This window comes from Malaya genurostris, chromosome 1 (assembly GCF_030247185.1).
Source record: "Malaya genurostris strain Urasoe2022 chromosome 1, Malgen_1.1, whole genome shotgun sequence".
Lineage (NCBI taxonomy): Eukaryota > Metazoa > Arthropoda > Insecta > Diptera > Culicidae > Malaya > Malaya genurostris.
Window position 1 is genome coordinate 161,673,419 of NC_080570.1, and position 21,793 is coordinate 161,695,211.

Below are 21,793 nucleotides of genomic sequence, written 5' to 3' on the forward strand. Positions count from 1 at the left end.
GAATTAAGAATTAAGAATTAAGAATTAAGAATTAAGAATTAAGAATTAAGAATTAAGAATTAAGAATTAAGAATTAAGAATTAAGAATTAAGAATTAAGAATTAAGAATTAAGAATTAAGAATTAAGAATTAAGAATTAAGAATTAAGAATTAAGAATTAAGAATTAAGAATTAAGAATTAAGAATTAAGAATTAAGAATTAAGAATTAAGAATTAAGAATTAAGAATTAAGAATTAAGAATTAAGAATTAAGAATTAAGAATTAAGAATTAAGAATTAAGAATTAAGAATTAAGAATTAAGAATTAAGAATTAAGAATTAAGAATTAAGAATTAAGAATTAAGAATTAAGAATTAAGAATTAAGAATTAAGAATTAAGAATTAAGAATTAAGAATTAAGAATTAAGAATTAAGAATTAAGAATTAAGAATTAAGAATTAAGAATTAAGAATTAAGAATTAAGAATTAAGAATTAAGAATTAAGAATTAAGAATTAAGAATTAAGAATTAAGAATTAAGAATTAAGAATTAAGAATTAAGAATTAAGAATTAAGAATTAAGAATTAAGAATTAAGAATTAAGAATTAAGAATTAAGAATTAAGAATTAAGAATTAAGAATTAAGATTAAGAATTAAGAATTAAGAATTAAGAATTAAGAATTAAGAATTAAGAATTAAGAATTAGTTTTAGTTTTTAGTTTTTAGTTTTTAGTTTTTAGTTTTTAGTTTTTAGTTTTTAGTTTTTAGTTTTTAGTTTTTAGTTTTTAGTTTTTAGTTTTTAGTTTTAGTTTTTAGTTTTTAGTTTTTAGTTTTTAGTTTTTAGTTTTTAGTTTTTAGTTTTTAGTTTTTAGTTTTTAGTTTTTAGTTTTTAGTTTTTAGTTTTTAGTTTTTAGTTTTTAGTTTTTAGTTTTTAGTTTTTAGTTTTTAGTTTTTAGTTTTTAGTTTTTAGTTTTTAGTTTTTAGTTTTTAGTTTTTAGTTTTTAGTTTTTAGTTTTTAGTTTTTAGTTTTTAGTTTTTAGTTTTTAGTTTTTAGTTTTTAGTTTTTAGTTTTTAGTTTTTAGTTTTTAGTTTTTAGTTTTTAGTTTTTAGTTTTTAGTTTTTAGTTTTTAGTTTTTAGTTTTTAGTTTTTAGTTTTTAGTTTTTAGTTTTTAGTTTTTAGTTTTTAGTTTTTAGTTTTTAGTTTTTAGTTTTTAGTTTTTAGTTTTTAGTTTTTAGTTTTTAGTTTTTAGTTTTTAGTTTTTAGTTTTTAGTTTTTAGTTTTTAGTTTTTAGTTTTTAGTTTTTAGTTTTTAGTTTTTAGTTTTTAGTTTTTAGTTTTTAGTTTTTAGTTTTTAGTTTTTAGTTTTTAGTTTTTAGTTTTTAGTTTTTAGTTTTTAGTTTTTAGTTTTTAGTTTTTAGTTTTTAGTTTTTAGGTTTTAGTTTTTAGTTTTTAGTTTTTAGTTTTAGTTTTTAGTTTTTAGTTTTTAGTTTTTAGTTTTTAGTTTTTAGTTTTTAGTTTTTAGTTTTTAGTTTTAGTTTTTAGTTTTTAGTTTTTAGTTTTTAGTTTTTAGTTTTTAGTTTTTGGTTTTTAGTTTTTAGTTTTTAGTTTTTAGTTTTTAGTTTTTAGTTTTTAGTTTTTAGTTTTTAGTTTTTAGTTTTTAGTTTTTAGTTTTTAGTTTTTAGTTTTTTGTTTTTAGTTTTAGTTTTTAGTTTTTAGTTTTTAGTTTTTAGTTTTTAGTTTTTAGTTTTTAGTTTTTAGTTTTTAGTTTTTAGTTTTTAGTTTTTAGTTTTTAGTTTTTAGTTTTTAGTTTTTAGTTTTTAGTTCTTAGTTCTTAGTTCTTTGTTCTTAGTTCTTAGTTCTTAGTTCTTAGTTCTTAGTTCTTAGTTCTTAGTTCTTAGTTCTTAGTTCTTAGTTCTTAGTTCTTAGTTCTTAGTTCTTAGTTCTTAGTTCTTAGTTCTTAGTTCTTAGTTCTTAGTTCTTAGTTCTTAGTTCTTAGTTCTTAGTTCTTAGTTCTTAGTTCTTAGTTCTTAGTTCTTAGTTCTTAGTTCTTAGTTCTTAGTTCTTAGTTCTTAGTTCTTAGTTCTTAGTTCTTAGTTCTTAGTTCTTAGTTCTTAGTTCTTAGTTCTTAGTTCTTAGTTCTTAGTTCTTAGTTCTTAGTTCTTAGTTCTTAGTTCTTAGTTCTTAGTTCTTAGTTCTTAGTTCTTGATTCTTATTTCCTATTTCTTATTTCTTATTTCTTATCTCTTATTTCCTATCTCTTGTTTCTTGTTTCTTGTTTCTTGTTTCTTGTTTCTTGTTTCTTGTTTCTTGTTTCTTGTTTCTTGTTTCTTGTTTCTTGTTTCTTGTTTCTTGTTTCTTGTTTCTTGTTTCTTGTTTCTTGTTTCTTGTTTCTTGTTTCTTGTTTCTTGTTTCTTGTTTCTTGTTTCTTGTTTCTTGTTTCTTGTTTCTTGTTTCTTGTTTCTTGTTTCTTGTTTCTTGTTTCTTGTTTCTTGTTTCTTGTTTCTTGTTTCTTGTTTCTTGTTTCTTGTTTCTTGTTTCTTGTTTCTTGTTTCTTGTTTCTTGTTTCTTGTTTCTTGTTTCTTGTTTCTTGTTTCTTGTTTCTTGTTTCTTGTTTCTTGTTTCTTGTTTCTTGTTTCTTGTTTCTTGTTTCTTGTTTCTTGTTTCTTGTTTCTTGTTTCTTGTTTCTTGTTTCTTGTTTCTTGTTTCTTGTTTCTTGTTTCTTGTTTCTTGTTTCTTGTTTCTTGTTTCTTGTTTCTTGTTTCTTGTTTCTTGTTTCTTGTTTCTTGTTTCTTGTTTCTTGTTTCTTGTTTCTTGTTTCTTGTTTCTTGTTTCTTGTTTCTTGTTTCTTGTTTCTTGTTTCTTGTTTCTTGTTTCTTGTTTCTTGTTTCTTGTTTCTTGTTTCTTGTTTCTTGTTTCTTGTTTCTTGTTTCTTGTTTCTTGTTTCTTGTTTCTTGTTTCTTGTTTCTTGTTTCTTGTTTCTTGTTTCTTGTTTCTTGTTTCTTGTTTCTTGTTTCTTGTTTCTTGTTTCTTGTTTCTTGTTTCTTGTTTCTTGTTTCTTGTTTCTTGTTTCTTGTTTCTTGTTTCTTGTTTCTTGTTTCTTGTTTCTTGTTTCTTGTTTCTTGTTTCTTGTTTCTTGTTTCTTGTTTCTTGTTTCTTGTTTCTTGTTTCTTGTTTCTTGTTTCTTGTTTCTTGTTTCTTGTTTCTTGTTTCTTGTTTCTTGTTTCTTGTTTCTTGTTTCTTGTTTCTTGTTTCTTGTTTCTTGTTTCTTGTTTCTTGTTTCTTGTTTCTTGTTTCTTGTTTCTTGTTTCTTGTTTCTTGTTTCTTGTTTCTTGTTTCTTGTTTCTTGTTTCTTGTTTCTTGTTTCTTGTTTCTTGTTTCTTGTTTCTTGTTTCTTGTTTCTTGTTTCTTGTTTCTTGTTTCTTGTTTCTTGTTTCTTGTTTCTTGTTTCTTGTTTCTTGTTTCTTGTTTCTTGTTTCTTGTTTCTTGTTTCTTGTTTCTTGTTTCTTGTTTCTTGTTTCTTGTTTCTTGTTTCTTGTTTCTTGTTTCTTGTTTCTTGTTTCTTGTTTCTTGTTTCTTGTTTCTTGTTTCTTGTTTCTTGTTTCTTGTTTCTTGTTTCTTGTTTCTTGTTTCTTGTTTCTTGTTTCTTGTTTCTTGTTTCTTGTTTCTTGTTTCTTGTTTCTTGTTTCTTGTTTCTTGTTTCTTGTTTCTTGTTTCTTGTTTCTTGTTTCTTGTTTCTTGTTTCTTGTTTCTTGTTTCTTGTTTCTTGTTTCTTGTTTCTTGTTTCTTGTTTCTTGTTTCTTGTTTCTTGTTTCTTGTTTCTTGTTTCTTGTTTCTTGTTTCTTGTTTCTTGTTTCTTGTTTCTTGTTTCTTGTTTCTTGTTTCTTGTTTCTTGTTTCTTGTTTCTTGTTTCTTGTTTCTTGTTTCTTGTTTCTTGTTTCTTGTTTCTTGTTTCTTGTTTCTTGTTTCTTGTTTCTTGTTTCTTGTTTCTTGTTTCTTGTTTCTTGTTTCTTGTTTCTTGTTTCTTGTTTCTTGTTTCTTGTTTCTTGTTTCTTGTTTCTTGTTTCTTGTTTCTTGTTTCTTGTTTCTTGTTTCTTGTTTCTTGTTTCTTGTTTCTTGTTTCTTGTTTCTTGTTTCTTGTTTCTTGTTTCTTGTTTCTTGTTTCTTGTTTCTTGTTTCTTGTTTCTTGTTTCTTGTTTCTTGTTTCTTGTTTCTTGTTTCTTGTTTCTTGTTTCTTGTTTCTTGTTTCTTGTTTCTTGTTTCTTGTTTCTTGTTTCTTGTTTCTTGTTTCTTGTTTCTTGTTTCTTGTTTCTTGTTTCTTGTTTCTTGTTTCTTGTTTCTTGTTTCTTGTTTCTTGTTTCTTGTTTCTTGTTTCTTGTTTCTTGTTTCTTGTTTCTTGTTTCTTGTTTCTTGTTTCTTGTTTCTTGTTTCTTGTTTCTTGTTTCTTGTTTCTTGTTTCTTGTTTCTTGTTTCTTGTTTCTTGTTTCTTGTTTCTTGTTTCTTGTTTCTTGTTTCTTGTTTCTTGTTTCTTGTTTCTTGTTTCTTGTTTCTTGTTTCTTGTTTCTTGTTTCTTGTTTCTTGTTTCTTGTTTCTTGTTTCTTGTTTCTTGTTTCTTGTTTCTTGTTTCTTGTTTCTTGTTTCTTGTTTCTTGTTTCTTGTTTCTTGTTTCTTGTTTCTTGTTTCTTGTTTCTTGTTTCTTGTTTCTTGTTTCTTGTTTCTTGTTTCTTGTTTCTTGTTTCTTGTTTCTTGTTTCTTGTTTCTTGTTTCTTGTTTCTTGTTTCTTGTTTCTTGTTTCTTGTTTCTTGTTTCTTGTTTCTTGTTTCTTGTTTCTTGTTTCTTGTTTCTTGTTTCTTGTTTCTTGTTTCTTGTTTCTTGTTTCTTGTTTCTTGTTTCTTATTGATTTTTTCCTAATTTTCAAACTTTATTTTTAACTCTTAATTCATAATTCTTAACTCTTAATTCTTCATTCCTGATTCTTAATTCCCAATTCTTAGTTCTTAATTGTAATTTTTATTTTCCTATATTATATTCCTTTGTTTCATATTTCGTTTTTGTATTTAATATTTAATATTGGGGACGGGTATAGCGTGATGGGTAAGTCGATACCTTTCACGCAGCCCGCCTGGGTTCGATTCCAAACCCCGCATATAGGGTCAGAAAATTTTTCTGGTCCGAAGAGGCGAATGACCTTAAGGTTAAAACCTCTATAATCGAAACAAAAAAAAATATTTAATATTACTTCATGTTTCCGTATTTTAATCATTTGTTTTTTTTTATATCTACATATTCTTAATACACATTTGTTCCATTATTCATTTTCCATTTTCCATTCACAATTCCCAACCCCGCATATGGGATCAAAAAGTTTTGCTGTGCCGAAGAGGCGAATGACCTTGAATTTAAAACCGCCGTAATCAAAATCAAAATAAAAGTATTTCCCATTTTACAATTTCCATTTTCTATTTACAATTTTGCCATTACCATTGCCATGTTCCATTTTCCGTATTTGATTTTCTATATTCAGCTTGCAATATTGTGTTTTCTATTTTCTTTTTTCTGTGTTCAGTTTCTTTTTTTTTGTTATTTTTTTGTATATTTTTATCCCTTTATGGTCCAATCCGACCGAGGGTGAATTTTTATTTTTTTTTGTATTGTCATTTCTCTATTTTCGTTTTAATATTTTATTATTCAGTTTACAATCTCGTTTTTCTGTTATATTTTTCCTATAGGGTTTTCCATTTATTTTCGAAATTAGATCCTTGAGATTTAGTAGTTGAAATTGGAGTTCTTGAGTTTTTGAATTGAAACCTTCGGTTTTTTCAGCATAAGTTTTTTACTTATGTTCTCTATAAACTAATGCCAAAATCACCTGATTTCATTCGGTTACTATTTTTCATTTTATTCATTTCATGTGTTGTCTTTGCAATTCTCTATTTGGTAACGGGTGGTGGCGTGATGGGTAAGTCGATGCCTTTCACACAGCCCACCTGGGTTCAACTCCCAACCCCGCACATAGGGTAAGAACGTTTTTCAGGCCCGAAGAGGTGAATGACCTTGAGGTTAAAACCTCTATAATCGAAACAAAAGAAAATCTTTCTGATTTCCGTTTTATATTTTCTCTTTTTTTATCTATTTCGTCAACTGCAAACCCTAATTGATTCGGAGAGAGAAAACGCAACTGTGCAATAGTGTGCGAGTGTCTCAAACCAGGGGAAACTGTGAATCAAAAAACGGTCAGAGAATGCTTCATAAGACATTAGAAATTCGAAAGGCAGCATCCCAACGCTGAAGTCAGACTTTTATCTCGATCACCATACTCCCCACACTTAGCCCTTCTCGACTATCATTTGTTTTCATCGATGTCTGACCCACTTGCTGAGTGTGAAGATCTGAAGATGTGGGAAAATGACTTCACAACTAAATCGCTTCAAAAGATGAACACTTCTTTCGAAAATGCAGCCCAAAATTTGTGCTAGGGTCGAATACCCAATTTTACTTGATTTTAAGTTTCGTCTCAGCCTCATCAGTGCGTTAGCAGTTTGTGTATGTGCACCTAATCTTCCCGAATGGCCTGGTTCTTTCCTTCTTTCATTTTAATTCCGGCCAATCGTTTGGATCGAAACCGAAAGTCAAGTTCCCTCATCTTCAACGAAATTAGGTATGAAAGCTTGGCGTTGCTTCCAATGAAAAAAATATTCGCATCTGCCACAACTAATCCTCTTCGAGTCGGGCCACGAGAATCCGATAGAGCAGACAAGTCGTGTGACCTTTGCCAGATGTGTCAGGCGATAAGAGAATTCCGTGTGTGCTTTTGAGTGTGTTTTTGTGTGAGAAAGAGAGACAGGACGGGCTGGCGCTGATACACATAAAATAAACCACATGCGTAATATTTCGTAGTAAATTGCGGAAGAAACCCTCCCCCGTATCGTTTGGTGTTTGTTTGTTTTTATTTTTTTTCCTTGCGAACAGTGATAAGGATGCGCAGATAGCGTCGACCGAGAATCGTGTGATGAATTCGTGATGTCCTCAGTTTTCCCTTAATGCTCGGGGAGGAAAAAATACCGGAACGGATCATGCTTTTTTTCTGTTGGTTTTCCCGCTAACCTATGACGACTAGATTGAAAGGAAATGCTAAGTAGTATTTAAAACAAGACTACTTGGATTATTCGTGGATTTTTACATTTTTTTATGATTTCATTAAAACTTGTACCGATAATTAGTACTTTAGTCGAGTGAACAAACCATCAGGAAGCTTTTATGGCTTTTAACAACACCTACCCACTGGTTCCGGCTCTGCGGAACAGTAATTACTTACATCTGTCTGGTCCTCGCCTCGGCCCGAGCCTCGAACATCATAATGGACAGCGGTCCATCGGGGGGTCGCAGTTCCCGGCTCGTCCGTATGTACAGATAGCCAAGCAAAGTCGTCGGTGCACAGTACCTGATGAAAGACAACGGAGAAAAAAAACGAGAAGATAAAAAAATCAGGTCACATTAATGTTAAGTATGTTGTTTTATTTCGCCCCTTTCCCCGCAAGTAGTGCAGGATTTTTTTTCTTCCTACGATGCTTTAATTAAACATTGACCCCCTGGTCTTCCTTGGTGTATGTTTCCGTGGGAGTAATGCATTTGTCGTTATACCAGGAAATTTAATAATTGATGAGAGTTAGTACTGGGACGGATGGAATACGTAATGGGTGTCTAAAAAGGGTCGTATTTTGATCAAATGTTCCAATTTCGAGTAATTAGATGAAAACCACCGAGGGATAATTGTTTACAATGCCGGTGCTCATCCAGGTGGTTGAAAACTCAATGCTTGCTTTGTTGCTTTCAAACAGTTATGCTCCTGGAAAAGTTTCCCAATTTCGAAAAAATTTCTTTGAAATAACAGCGCTAAGGTGATTTACGAAACGCAAATCTGCTTAGCGATTTATGTTGAACCGTTAGGGTGATATTAGCAGCTCAACACAAACTGCTAATGCACTGATGAGTTGAAGACGAAACGTCAACGAAATGAATATAGTCATGTACGCCCAAACACAAATCGGAGCCCTTCTGGTGCCATAAACCCTTAATGAGAAAACTGCTTGTAATAAATACTTCAGAGATCAATAGAAATTATCCACTTTAAATCACGATGGCTGAAAGTAAAAATTGAAACAAACATAGAAAAAATGAACTCAAACCCGAAAAGCCCTATGATCTTCGTAGATGTAAAATATTTCGGTTTTGAAAAAAATGGTGTAAAGAACCTCTTTTCGAATAACCAGTCAGCAGATTACCCAATTATTATTACGAACTTAATCAGCCCACTGAGACAAAACAATGCGCATCTACCACGCATCGTTAATACCCTTGTGCTTTGATCTTTCAAGTACGATCAGATATTCGCCCTTATTCTGAATAATGTCTGTCAATAAAACTGCAACTGAATATCAACCCTATCTTAATATCCACTTTTTTATCAGAGAAAGACAATGCGGAAATGGACATTAATTTTCATTTTTTCCCGGTGTACGACCGAAAAGGTTAAAGCCGAGTATAAATAAAGGGCAGTAATAATAATAATAATTGTAAATTTTGTTTGATTCGACTATAAATTAAACGTGCATTTCCTTAGTGATCCACAATCTTGTTCTAGTCGGTGTCGCCCAACTTAAAGCAGAAGCGGAACCATCTGCAGGATGATGGCGTTGATTGATTGAGTGATAGATACTCTTTCAGTTTTCTTGGTTTGTTTTGTTTGCACTCGCTTCGCTAATGGATTAAAATACTTATCGTAGCACGCCAGAGTTTTCAAATTTGAAATCGTAAACCGACGAACAGAAACAAGACAATAAACTACTGGTTGTCAGATGGCAATATTTTACTCTGCAAATGGGCAACGAACGGATTTTTTGGTTTGCGATATTCGCAGCACATCTGGTAGAACCGGTTATGAACCGTTTCGGACAATATTTGATGAGCTTCAAAATAATTAAGAATCTATTAACTGGAACGTGAAGCTAATTTAAGTAAGCAGTAGCTTTGAAGTCACGAATCAAATTATGAATACTAGAGATGATCGCTAATTCTTGAACACGAACCTGTACCCGATTAAAAATAATCTATCACTCAATTCTAAATAACAACGTTTTAATGTATCGATCGTACTTCATTTGTATTCCTAATAAAGCAAGCAAAATCAAAAGTAGCTAGGATTAGATCGAACTACATTCTATCGAAAAATCTAGACATCACTATTAAAACTAGAGTCCGACCCTGACCCGAACCTGTCGGGTTCGATTTCAGGTCGGGTATCACTTTCACTATAACTAACCCATGTTCGCAAAAAAAAATTTAAATTTTATATCCCGACCCGAACCCGAACCCGAAAAAAGTTCTTTTTCTTAAACCCGAACCCAACCCGAATCCGATTGAAAATAATAGTCTAAATCTGAATCCGAACAAGGTTCATTTTCTTGATAACGAACTTGATCCGAACCCGTAATCCGACCATCTGCAATGTGTACTAAGCGCGAATTACCACTCAGATTTAAAGAATAATCAAGTCAATCAAAATGAGTTTTAAACGGGAAAGTTTGATTTAGGTAACCGAGAGTAACATCTCAAAACCAATAAAGTTGTGAATACTAGAGATGGTCGGGTATGCAAATTCTAAAACCCGAGCCCGACCCGAATCAAAGTTTACCCGCATAGCGTTTTGGCTACCTGGGCAGCCATGGCCACCAGACGGCTACCAAAATTGATTCAGTGACGGTTGTCAAATCCAATTTGACAAAACAAAGTCACCTGTATCAGAGTTAGCCGAGCGTTTTCATCTTCTAACCTTCGCTAAAAATGTCAAAGATTTCAATATGGAAAAATCCTGGTTGATACGATTGTATCGTTTGAGTTGTATATCTGGCAGCGGTGAGGCAGTCGGTCACCAGAATGTCTACCAGCCTTATTTTTCCAGCTAACAGCGTTTAGTCAGCCATCTGGCATCCATGCGTATGCGGGTATTTTCCTGAAACCGAATCCAGCCCTCATCCGATTGACAATAATCATCTATATTCGAATCTGACCCGAATCAGGTTCGATTTCTGGTCGGGTCTCGGGTAACTGAACCCGAATTTCTCGATACCAATTTCTAAACCCATGCCGGTTTGAAAATTGAAAATTTATGTCCATACTCGAACCGAACCCGAACAATTTTCGTTTTCTTAAAACCGAACTCGACTCGAACCCGTAACCCGACCAAGAAAACGTTCAAATCAATCAAAATGAGTTCGATTGAGATTACTAAGAATACCGAAATCAAGATATTTTATTTTCGTAAACCCAAATTCAACCCTGACCCAATTGAAAAGAAGCAGACAATTGAACCCAACAAATTTCCTTCTTAAACTTGCCCCGGAACTAAAAATTGTTTTTCGTAAAACCGAACCCAACCCGGATTCTCGAGCAATTGAACCCGAATATCTAAAATGTCCATACCCGAACCGAACCCGAACAATTTTCGTTTTCGTTTTCTGGTTCCCGAAAATTTTTCTTTTTCTTAAACCCGCATCCGACCCGAATCAATGATGATAATAATAATATATTCCAACCTGAACCGATCCCATTGGGTTCGATTTCGGGTCCGGTCTCGGGTAATTGTTAAACGTACCCGACCGGAATCTGAAAAATTTCTCTCTCGAACTCGAACCCGACCCGACACCAATATCTTTTATTTTCCTAAACCCAAACCCAACCCTCACCTGATTGAAAATAATCCGGCAATTGAACCCGACAAACTTTCTTCTCAAACCCGACCCGAAACTTTAATATTTTTTCTTGAACCCAAACCCGACTGTCTTACAATTGAAAATAATAATCGAACCCGAACCGAACTTGTAAGATTCGAACTCGGCTCAAGGCAATTGAACCCGATTCGTTGTAATGAAAGTTTTGAGATACGTATTCGTTTAAAAATTAAAGTTTTCATCCGTGCCTGATCCGAACCCGACCATTTCTAGTGAGAATACAACACAAATTATTATCTATACTTTGGTAGTAATCAAATCTTCATGTCGATCCAATTGAGTGTATTATCAAAAATGTCGCTGAAGGTAACAGAGAGAGTCCTGTCATGAAAACAAAATTATAAATATTAGAGAAGATCGGGTATGGAAATTCTTCAACTCGAACCGGACTCGAATCCAAGAGTTTTTTTTCTTGAACCCGAATCCGACCCTCGCCCGATAGGCAATATTAATCTATACCCGAACCTGGCCTTAATCCGTTGGGTTCGATTTCATGTTTGATCTGGGAGAATTGAGCCCGAATTTCTTTATTGCAAATTCTTAAACACGTTTGAAAATTAAAAAAAATGATCGTACTTGTCCCGGGTTGGCGGTTCAATGCATAGGACGCTGGTCTTACAAGCCAGTTGTCGTATGTTAGAGTCCCGACCTGGAAGGATTCTTAGTGTCAGTAGGATCCATAGTACTATGCAATGATTCTGTACACTAAGAATCGGCTGCGAAGTCTGTTGAAACAGAAAGGCCAAATTCTACAAAAGGAATGTAATGCCAAGACTTTGACTTTGACTCGACCCGAATCCGAAAAATCTTTCACTTATAACGAAACCCGATCCGGAACCAAGAATTTATTTTCAGATTTATTTACCGAAACTAACCCGGTCATCCCTTCCCTAATTTTTTCCGTCTTCCACCATCTTTTTGATCATTAAATAGATCTAAAAACCGGTTCAAACCCCGTCGTTCGCCCACGCTCACTCACTGCCCTACTCAACTAACCTTCATCTTCCTATTCACTTTTCTCTTCTATCTCTATCTATTTAAGGAAGCTGATCTGTAACGCTTCGTGTCATCAATAGTGGTTTAGCTTTGATTGTTGCTTTTAATTGTTAGTTTTAAACCTAAATGTATCTGTTGGATCATTGTAATCTGTTGACAGAAAAGATGTGGAGGTTTTATGCCTGCCGGAGAGAGCTATATTTCATCTTCATTGGGTGTTTCTCAGCTCCCCAAATAAATAAATTGAACCCGAATCACTAGATTGCAAATTGTTACACGAATCCGAACAAAATCCGAAAAAAAATTTGGATCCGAACCCGACCCGAAACCAAGATTTTTAAGTTCTCTTGAACCGGAATAATTTTCTTTTTAAACCTGAAACCAATTTTTTTTTCTTGAACTCGAATCCGAACCGTAATTCAAATGAATATTACATTTACAATTGATATTCGAACCTGACCCGAGCCCGTCGGTTTCGATTTCAGGTCGGGTTTTGGACAATTGAACCCGAATCACAAAAGATTGCAAATTGTTAAACGAATCCGAACAAAATTGGAAAAACAAAATTTTGGATCCGAACCTGACCCGAAACCAAGATTTTTAATTTTCCTGAACCGGAATAATTTTCTTTTTAAACCCGAAACCGATTTTTTCTTAAACTCGAACCCGAACCGTCATTCAAATGAATATTGCATTTACAATTGATATTCGAACCTGACCCGAGCCCGTCGTTTTCGATTTCAGGTTGGGTTTTGGACAACTGAACCCGAATCACAGAAGATTGCAAATTGTTAAACGAATCCGAAAACAAAATTTTGGATCCGAATCCGACCCGAAACCAAGATTTTTAGTTCTCTTGAACCGGAATAATTTTCTTTTTAAACCTGAAACCAATTTTTTTTCTTGAACTCGAATCCGAACCATTCAAATGAATATTACATTTACAATTGATATTCGAACCTGAACCGAAACCGTCGATTTGAGGTCGGGTTTTGGACAATTGAATCTCTATAACGCAAATTTTTAGACACGTACCCTTTAAAAACGTTTGAAACATTTTTATTTCTTGAACCCGAATTTGATCCGAACCCGAAACTCGATCATGTCTAATGAGTATGAAGCACAAATTATTGATTAAATTTAAGCAATAACTAAATCTTCAAGTCGGCTAAAATAAGTTTTCAACCGGAAGTCAATCTAAATAAGAGCTAGGATTTTTTGAAATCAGATGAAATACATTTTTAGTTTTACGTCTCGTTTTCGGCTTATCAATGTTTAGCAGTTTATATTGAACTGCTACGCTACTCAGCCGTTCGATTTAAACCGCTGACCAGATGTGAGGTTATCTCTACTTGAGACACTTAAGTTGTACCGAGACACAGAGTGTCTTCACTGATGTTGTCCCAAACGTAAATAGGTTTACTACAAACTGAAAAATCCGAACCCAACCCTCATTCAATTGCAAATAATAATCTATATTCGAACTTGACCCGAACCCGTCGGATTCTCGAGCAATTGAACCCGAATATCTAAAATGCAATATCTTAGACACGTACCCGTTGAAAAATTTATTTTTTCCATACCCGACTGGTTTCCGAAAATGTTGCTTTTTCTAAATCCGACCCGAATCAATGATAATAATAATATATTCAAACCTGAACCGATCCCAATGGGTTCGATTTCGGGTCCGGTCTCGGGTAATTGTACCCGACCGGAATCTGAAATATTTTCCTCTCGAACACGAACCCGACCCGACATCAATATTTTTTATTTTCCTAAACCCAAACCCAACCCTCACCTGATTGAAAATAATCCGGCAATTGAACCCGACAAACTTTCTTCTCAAACCCGAACCCGACCCGAAACTTTAATATTTTTTCTTGAACCCAAACCCAACTCTCTTACAATTGAAAATGATAATTTATATCCGAACCCGAACCGAACTTGTAGGATTCGATTTCGGCTCCTGGCAATTGAACAATACAAACTCGTTTCTGTTGAACTGTTGAGTGGTTTGGCAGTTCAACACGAATTGCTACGCACTGATCAGTCGAAGACGAAACAAACCGATTACTTATAACTACTGCTTGTTCAGTTCTGCTAATAAAACCAATGAATTTTAGTAACGGTTTGAGTTAAAATTTAAGTAAATTTTTACTTTAACAAAGTATCTATTTTAACTTAAAAGAAAAAAATTAGAACCTTAATTTTAGACGCCATATTTTCGCTCGACCGTTCTGTTGGCTGTGGTTTTGTTGGAGTCTGTGATCTGTGCCGAAATCGCTCGGCGTCGCGTGAAAGCTCTATGACAACACAAGGATTTACCGTCGATTGATGAGGAAAGCACAGCCAGGGATGCTGTGGAGTGTTAATCCGAAACTGTCGTGGGAACGACGAAACCAGATTGGCCCGCGGCATGCAGTAGCGATGGCAAAAGCCCTGTGCTCTACTATTTATCGAAACGAACGACGACGACAAGGAGGATGATGACGATGATGATGATGATTAGAGTGATATCCGTTGATGGCATTGCTGTCGGGGAAGGGGATGAAGTTACAGCAAACACAGAAAAGACGGTTACCACGCAGTGGCACCCTGTGCAGTGTGCAAGAATTGTTTGCATCGGAACAAGTTGAAACAGATTGTCGGATTAGCAGTTTGACATTTTGCGCTAGGGAAACTTTTTCTGCACGAACATTTAGTATGTTTTAGTTAAATTTCAACAAGAGTCTGCATGGCTTGCTGATCCGTAGATTTACATGCGATTAGTTTTGCAGGAAAATAAATCTCGCAATCCTTCCTGAAACTTTAAGTTTCAACTAATCGTAGCCAGCTTTACCTCAATGGCAACAAAAGTGCATTCCTCTAATACGTTTACAGAACCATCAAAAAAGCAATAATTTATTATGACAAGTGCAGAGACAGAACGAAGCTGCTTTGAAGTCGAGACCAGGAGATTCAGAAGGGATAATTTATCATACTCAATCTGGCTTTCCTTAGACCGAGCATGCTTCACTTCACTCCGGACTGGCGGACGACGCCATCAAAAATTTATGGCCATTTCAGCTCTAAAAGGAATCAATTTGCTAACAACCGTGCGGTGGCTGTTTTTTTTTTCTTCTCTACCCTCCGACGGCGGAAGGATGAAACCAAGTTTCCGGTGGTGGCAGTTTGTTCGCCAGGTGGCACACAATGCGGATAAAATTACGCTGATTAACATGCAAGAGTACGAACAGTAGCAGCACGTGTAAACATCGCACATCGGAAAATTTTGTCTGCTGCATGGCGGAAAAAACGCCCCATCCCATCCAAGCAGTCGGTGCAAAAGTGCTTGATGTGACAAACACGAGTGCACACTTTTCGCATCCGAATCGTTGATAGAATAATTAATAGCGACCTTGGCTGGTAGAGGAACAACTTTGAAGCAGGCCATGGCGATGCACCGAAAAACGAAGCTCTTATTCCTTTCACCGACGGAAGGCTCAAAAATCAAAGCAAATATTTTGTAAGCTGAAAATCGCATCACAGCACTCCGGATGTTTACAATCTAATCGGAAAAAATGTTCCTTAAACTTCAAAAATTTTTCCGGAAACTATTTGGTACCGAGTGTCCTATCAATACGTCGTCGTAACACGGTCGTTGAGTTATCCGCTCTGTTGTGATGAGTCGGGAAAAATCCGATCGGATCTGTTGAAGAGCTGCTGGTGAAATGGACATTTTTTCGATGATTGTTTTTGAAGTACGCAGAACGAGCCGAGCGCACTCGAACGTTTAAAGAGGATTTCCGAATTGCTTTAGAGAGCCAGTTTTTTTTCAGTGCGGTAACAACATTGTATAACAGGATTGCCGTACATGATGAGTATTTGCTTTTCGGTTGATTGTGCTTACTAGCAGAAAAGACAAGACAACAAGAACGTTTCAAGAGAAGTTTGAAAAGCTCATGAAATGGAGCACGAATGTAGTAGTTTTGCAGTGGAATCATCCTAACACAAACTTTTTTTCCACTAGAAAACCAAAAAGAGTTTAATGGATTTTATTCACGAAAAAGTTTCGTGATCGTAACAAATTCATTTCAACCTGTTTAAATCTCTTAAAAGAACTTTATTTTAATCGTAATTAGTTTTGCTATAAAAAAGCCGCAGTTCTCTTACGTTTAGTCTTTGTAATCAATCCGCATTGTGATCAAAATCGACGTAACCTCGAATTGAGCCTTATTAATTCATCATATAATATACATAATTCACTTTAATATTCAATCACAGCTTTCACTCATCAATTCAATATTCCAATCATCATATAAACAGCACATTTAGAACAAAAAAATTCAATTGCGATTTCTGACACCGACGAAAACGATTCATTAAGGGCTGAGGCCAGTGTGTTTTAGGGCGTTTTAGAGGGCTATTTTCACGCTTCAAATCTGATTTTCCCAGAAACGGTGACGAATATCAAAAAACCCAACTGACAATCTCTTAGGAAATTAGTTTAGATTATTCTGTGAATATTTCAGAATGATTCATTAACTTTATCGGTCGGGAGAGTCTTTTTTCTGAAGAAAGAATTGCATACCTGAAAACGCCGTCTTTCAACTTGTTCATTGAATATCTCGCCTTCAAAAGCATGGATCAAAAATCTATCCTGACAATGTCTAGATAATTTAATTTAGATACGATTAGTGCATAAAAACATATATGTTGTCGCGATAAAAATGAAGTGAATGTTATTTTTGTGAAGGCAAGTCGATTTCTAAGCACGCGCCATTGTTTCTGCTTCAGTTTCCTGGTAACGTAACGAAAAATGAGAGAGAAATGAAAACGGCTAAGAAAGGCCTGCCAAACAAGCGGTAGCTTTATTGGATTTTATGTGATGTACTCAAACTTGTAACCGAAAATATCAAAACTTTCTTGGCCACGTAAAATGTAAAATCACATCTTATAAGATGTAAAATCACAAGAATTTTTCGAGCATTGTGAGAAAATTGAGTGCACTGATTAAATTTATTTTACACATTTTATTCCGTAACTCCGGAACCGGAAGTCGGATCCATGTGAAAATCAATAGCAGGCTATGGAATTATAAGACCTATAATTTTAATCTGAGTTGAAGAAAATCGAATGCTGGAAAAATCGAGTCATTTTTTTTGTGCATTTTAACCCGTTACTCCAGAGCTAGGAGTTCGATCCGAATAAAATTCAATGGCAGGCTATGTGACCGTTAGACCTTCCATTTGAATCTAAGTTCGTGAAAATCAGTTCAGCCGTCTCCACGAAAATCGAGTGCACATTTCTGTTACATACACTTCGTCCCAATCCACTGAGGTCTGTTTTTTACGCGGAGGATACGTACCACGTAAAAAAATCACCCAAAAAAAGGGGTAACTTAGAAAATCCGGGTTAAAAAAAACCGCAAAATTCAAGAAAAATTTTTTAAGTTAAGTAGAAATGTATGAAACGTCGAGATATGGTGTAAAAAAATGTTCGAAAGAAAATCGACTTTGAGATCGCGTAGCTTCGGAAATACGCATGGAAAACCGCATAACTAAAGATTTTTTTTGGTGCCGAATGTCTTAGCAAAGCATGGTGTAATCTCGAAAAATATTTTTTTTTGTAAAAAATCGAAAATAACACCAGATATCATTATTTCATGCATTTGCAAGCCAAAACAAGAAAACCAGATAACTTTGAAAATTCGCAAAAAAAACCGTGTAACTTCGGAAATCTGCGTAAAATGCCGCGTCCCAAAACCGCATAAAACCGCGTAAAAAAGACTCCAAAGAAAGGTTCACATCGTTGGGCAGGACGTTGCTCGTGGAATACCATTCTATGATTCCGAGATGATGAATCCGGCCAAAACAAAGCGCTCCGGTACATAAATTTTTTGGTTGATGATTCCGGTCGTGATTTAAATGTCGCTCTTCAAGTATACGAAAATCTCTCCTTTAGTAGCCTTAGCATATTCCTGTTCTAAAACTCCTGATGTAGCTTTCATCATCTTGTACCCTATGATCAGGAATCAGAACAAATTGGCTCTAATGGCACGTTCTCCGTGATATTTGGAGATTTGTGCCTTTCCCTATAATCAAACTTCATCAGCTGCTTGCTCGAACGACCGATTTAATTTGCTTCTCGCACGATTTGGAGTCATCACACTGTAGGAAGTTGACAGCACTGCAAGTTTTTTCTTTTAATTCGATGCAGGGTGCCAGTCTTTTCTACGATTATATGACATTCGGTGTTCGATTTCCTCCCGAATCAGCCTTGCCGGCGATCGACAAGCGTTCTCCGAATGCTTTTATTATACTGGTATCAGTTAGTTTAGCCACATTCATCAATTTCGACTACTTTGCGTGCGAGTAGTTTGGATTTTCGTGATGCACGAGCCAAATTTTGACGCACTGCTACTCTTGCTTGCTTCGATACCATTTTCACAACCAAGAAGCAAGAACATTTCTAGTTTCCTCAGAAAAAATTTAACTCGAGATTTCACGATGTCTTAAATTAAAATATTCCTGGTAATCTCCAAATTTCTAGGTGATCGTGACACAACACACCCAATGTAAAGCTGTAATGCAGTCATTGCAAAAATCGTTAACCACAATTGCGGTTTGATTTTCCGTAACAATCTGCTTCTGGTCGGAAAGAGCAGACGAATTTTTAAAAATTGAAAATTTCGCATTCAAGACGGATTGTGATCCGAATTGCGTAAATTTTCGCGTAGGCGAACGGACGATATGTTCAGCAACAATGAATGAATGAAGGCTTCTTACGCTTCCTCGTTGCATTCACGTCTAGCTTTTATAACTCAATTAGTAACTCACGTATGCCCACCTTTTTTCCCGGTGAACCTCTCGCAACACAGCGGAGGAAATTTGTTACAATTAGTTCGTTCCACCCGCGCATACTCCGGTGACCGTGGCAACTCTATCTGTTGCTATCTGCGGGCTCTAATAGCTGCGGAAAGATTTCATCTTTTTTCATTCCATTAACTTCCTCTAATCAACCAACCAATGCGACTGCCAGTTCCTCCCTCAACTGCTAGATGCTTTCACACATTAGTTGAATAAGGGGGGGGGGTTGTTATGAATCGTGACGATGAGGATTTGTGCCCACTGAATGGAAATGCTTTTTTCGGTAGATAATTTGCACCGTCGCATTCCTCAGCTTCAGCTGAACTGAGCCCTGGTCGTAATAGAAAGGATGTCTGGATTACGGTGAACACGACGACAGTCAATCAAGCAGATGGACAAAACAACGTTGCAACGCTTACTGTGATGGTTACTTTGACGAGATATGAGCACTCTTGTCATTGGCGTTTCACAACTCTGCCAGCCTTCTCCGGGACTCGACAAAAAAGCGTTAATCTAAAATTGGTCCAAGTATGCTTCGACGATGAAAAGCGATTTTATGACAGAATGTTTCTCGTCGAACGATATTAAAAATGTTTTCCCATTCAGAATGAATGAATGACAGTTTTTTTTTCTTTGTGAAATAAATTCTTTTGAAATACACTAACCAGATGATTAACTAGGTAAGGAACTCCTAGCGGAGCACCAAACGAACCATTTCAATCGTGACATGACGCACGAAAAATTTCTCAACGGCGAAAAGAAAAATCTGTTCCGGTTCATTTATCTTTAGTAAAAGTAAGTGTAAGAAGTGACTGGCACGACACTGAAACACCTACCTAGTTTTTTAGTCGAAAAGGACCAGTTGTTGAGCGATGCCAGATTGTCACAATGTCGATTCCGTAGGTTTTAATGGGACAGAACATGTACTGGAAGCGAATAATTTTCAATAAACAACTTTATCCAGAAGAATTTCAAGTCTAATATATAAGGGAAATTAATCAGCAATAATACAATTGAACTTGATCATTGGTTACTCTCTGAAAGCTAAAAGTGTGGATTGAAAAGAAACGCATTTTGACGGTTACGTCACTTATGTTATTATATCCCCGGAACCGAAAGTGACAGCCAATTAATCTTCGAACTTGATTCACAACCCAATACTAGTTCTAGAACGATGTCCGAGAAAATTGTGCGGAGGGAAAATCTTCAAAAAGGAGCACACACAGATATTTTCCGATAGCATCGCGCGCTGAGTCGAATGGTTGACTGCACTAGGGGTCTTCGAAGGCTCGATCAAAAGTCGGTTTCTCCAGCAATTAAATTACCTCTATATAGAGAAAACCTAAGTGATGTTCTTTTCCAATCAGGTAATTTTCTTATTCGTTAGTCAACAGTTATTATGTAAAAATCATTTGTTCCATTACCTTTTCATTACCTTGGAAGGTGTTCAATAACAAAATTACTTGAATGATTTTAATTGTAATTTTATTGTTGACAGTATTGTAAACTTGAAAAATGTTCGGAAATTTTTGGGTGATTAGATGTACAACTGCAGATGCCTTGCCAAATCGTTAGTTTTAGAGCAACATAAAATAGGTTTTTAACACTCCTAATACCAAGCCTAAAAAGGTTACGCGAAGCACCAAGCCTCAAAAAAAGTTGGAACGGTAACTTTGAGCTATCATAGCTCAGTTGTTACTTGACCAATTTCGATAAATTTTTCACCCTCGAATTTTGTGAAGTTTGTAGATTATTTTAAGTATATCATTATTGGCAATCTTTAAGAAAAAACTAATGAAAATCAGATTTTTCCCGTTCCAAGTTTTTTTTCGAGCTCAAAACGTGCCCTATCTGCATTCATGCGGCACCTGCATCGCGAATCGGATATTGAGAACTTCAACTTTACCGAGTCATAACTTTGTTGTTAGTCAACCGATCTTCAAAATTTGTTCACCATTGGAAAGGTAATACTTCCAGAAATCAAATGCTTTGAAAAAACCGAAAAATTGGGTTATCTACCCAAAGTTATAATGAAAACTGTAGATAGATGACCTAAGAAAAGATGAGACTTTTTACTATGATCGTAAATATCTCGAAATTCAAAGCGATGACCTATATATTTTTATACATCATTCGATTGCTAGTGATACCAGCTACAATTTTCGCTCAACTACCATTCCTACACAATCAGAAGAAAACATTGAGAAATCGATGAATTTATAAATATGTATGAATTTTTCTTTTTTTTTTCACATGTTTGTATATAACTCGAAAATTAAAGCGATGACATGTACATTTTTTTGATTCAAAATATTGAAATCATTACCAGAAACAATGTATTGATGATCAAAATTATATATCCGTTCAAAGAATCTCAAGAAATTTGGTACAAATACAGAGAATTTGTGTTATTGGCAAAATTTTGCCAAACAACATGAAATCAAAACTTTGAAATTTTATGACATATATTTTTTTATTATTTTAGTTGGAAATTTAATATAAACAAAATTTACAAAAAAACTGAAACTTGGATTTCACTGAAAATTTTAAAATTTTTAGTAAACAACCTAAAACTCTTAAAATATTTTTGTATTGGACAAACGATCTAAACAATTTTTATGCACAACACAAACGCATTTGATAACTACTAAAATTCTGGTTTTGTTGTAGGTTTGCCGTAGAATCTCAAAAAATTGATAAAAGATCGGAAATTTTAAAATTTCCGAGTTAAATTGCATTGCACAGTGGTCCGGATTCACAATTTAGGGGGCTTCGTGGCTCAACCTTATACTTTAGAGCTATGATGTCTTCAAAACAAATGATCAGTGAAGATAAGCCATATGTCGATGTACATGGTATTAGGGTGGCTCTTATTATTAAGGTGATCCGAAACTTATTTTCCGGATGTATTGAGATAGAGGACTTCATTTTTCGGCAAAACTGTAGATAAACTTATATCGAGCAGCTTTGCTGAGGACGTCATATTAGTATCTGCAACGGTTTTAGTGTTACAGCTATTTTTAAAGAGTAACTTAGGGTGTTCCTCAAAAAATCAGATTTTTTGCTCTAGCATTTATATTTTTCTCTTTTCGTATAGGTATCTTTGAACATCTTTTAGAGTTTGTTAAAACAAATTTTTTATTGACTGGCGTGTTCAGGTAGCGTTTTCTGAACCGAAGTTATGAG

The 21,793-nt window shown here is 34.5% G+C and overlaps 1 protein-coding gene across 3 annotated transcripts in view; it reads right to left on the minus strand.

Annotated features, from left to right (window-relative positions):
• Positions 1-21,793, minus strand: part of LOC131426540 (uncharacterized) — a 174,406-nt gene that overhangs the window by 43,267 nt on the left and 109,346 nt on the right. For all 3 annotated transcript variants that reach the window (XM_058589355.1, XM_058589353.1, XM_058589354.1), the window contains one exon: positions 7,292-7,417. In XM_058589355.1, the coding sequence (XP_058445338.1) occupies positions 7,292-7,417 (126 nt within the window). The remainder of the gene's footprint in view (positions 1-7,291; positions 7,418-21,793) is intronic.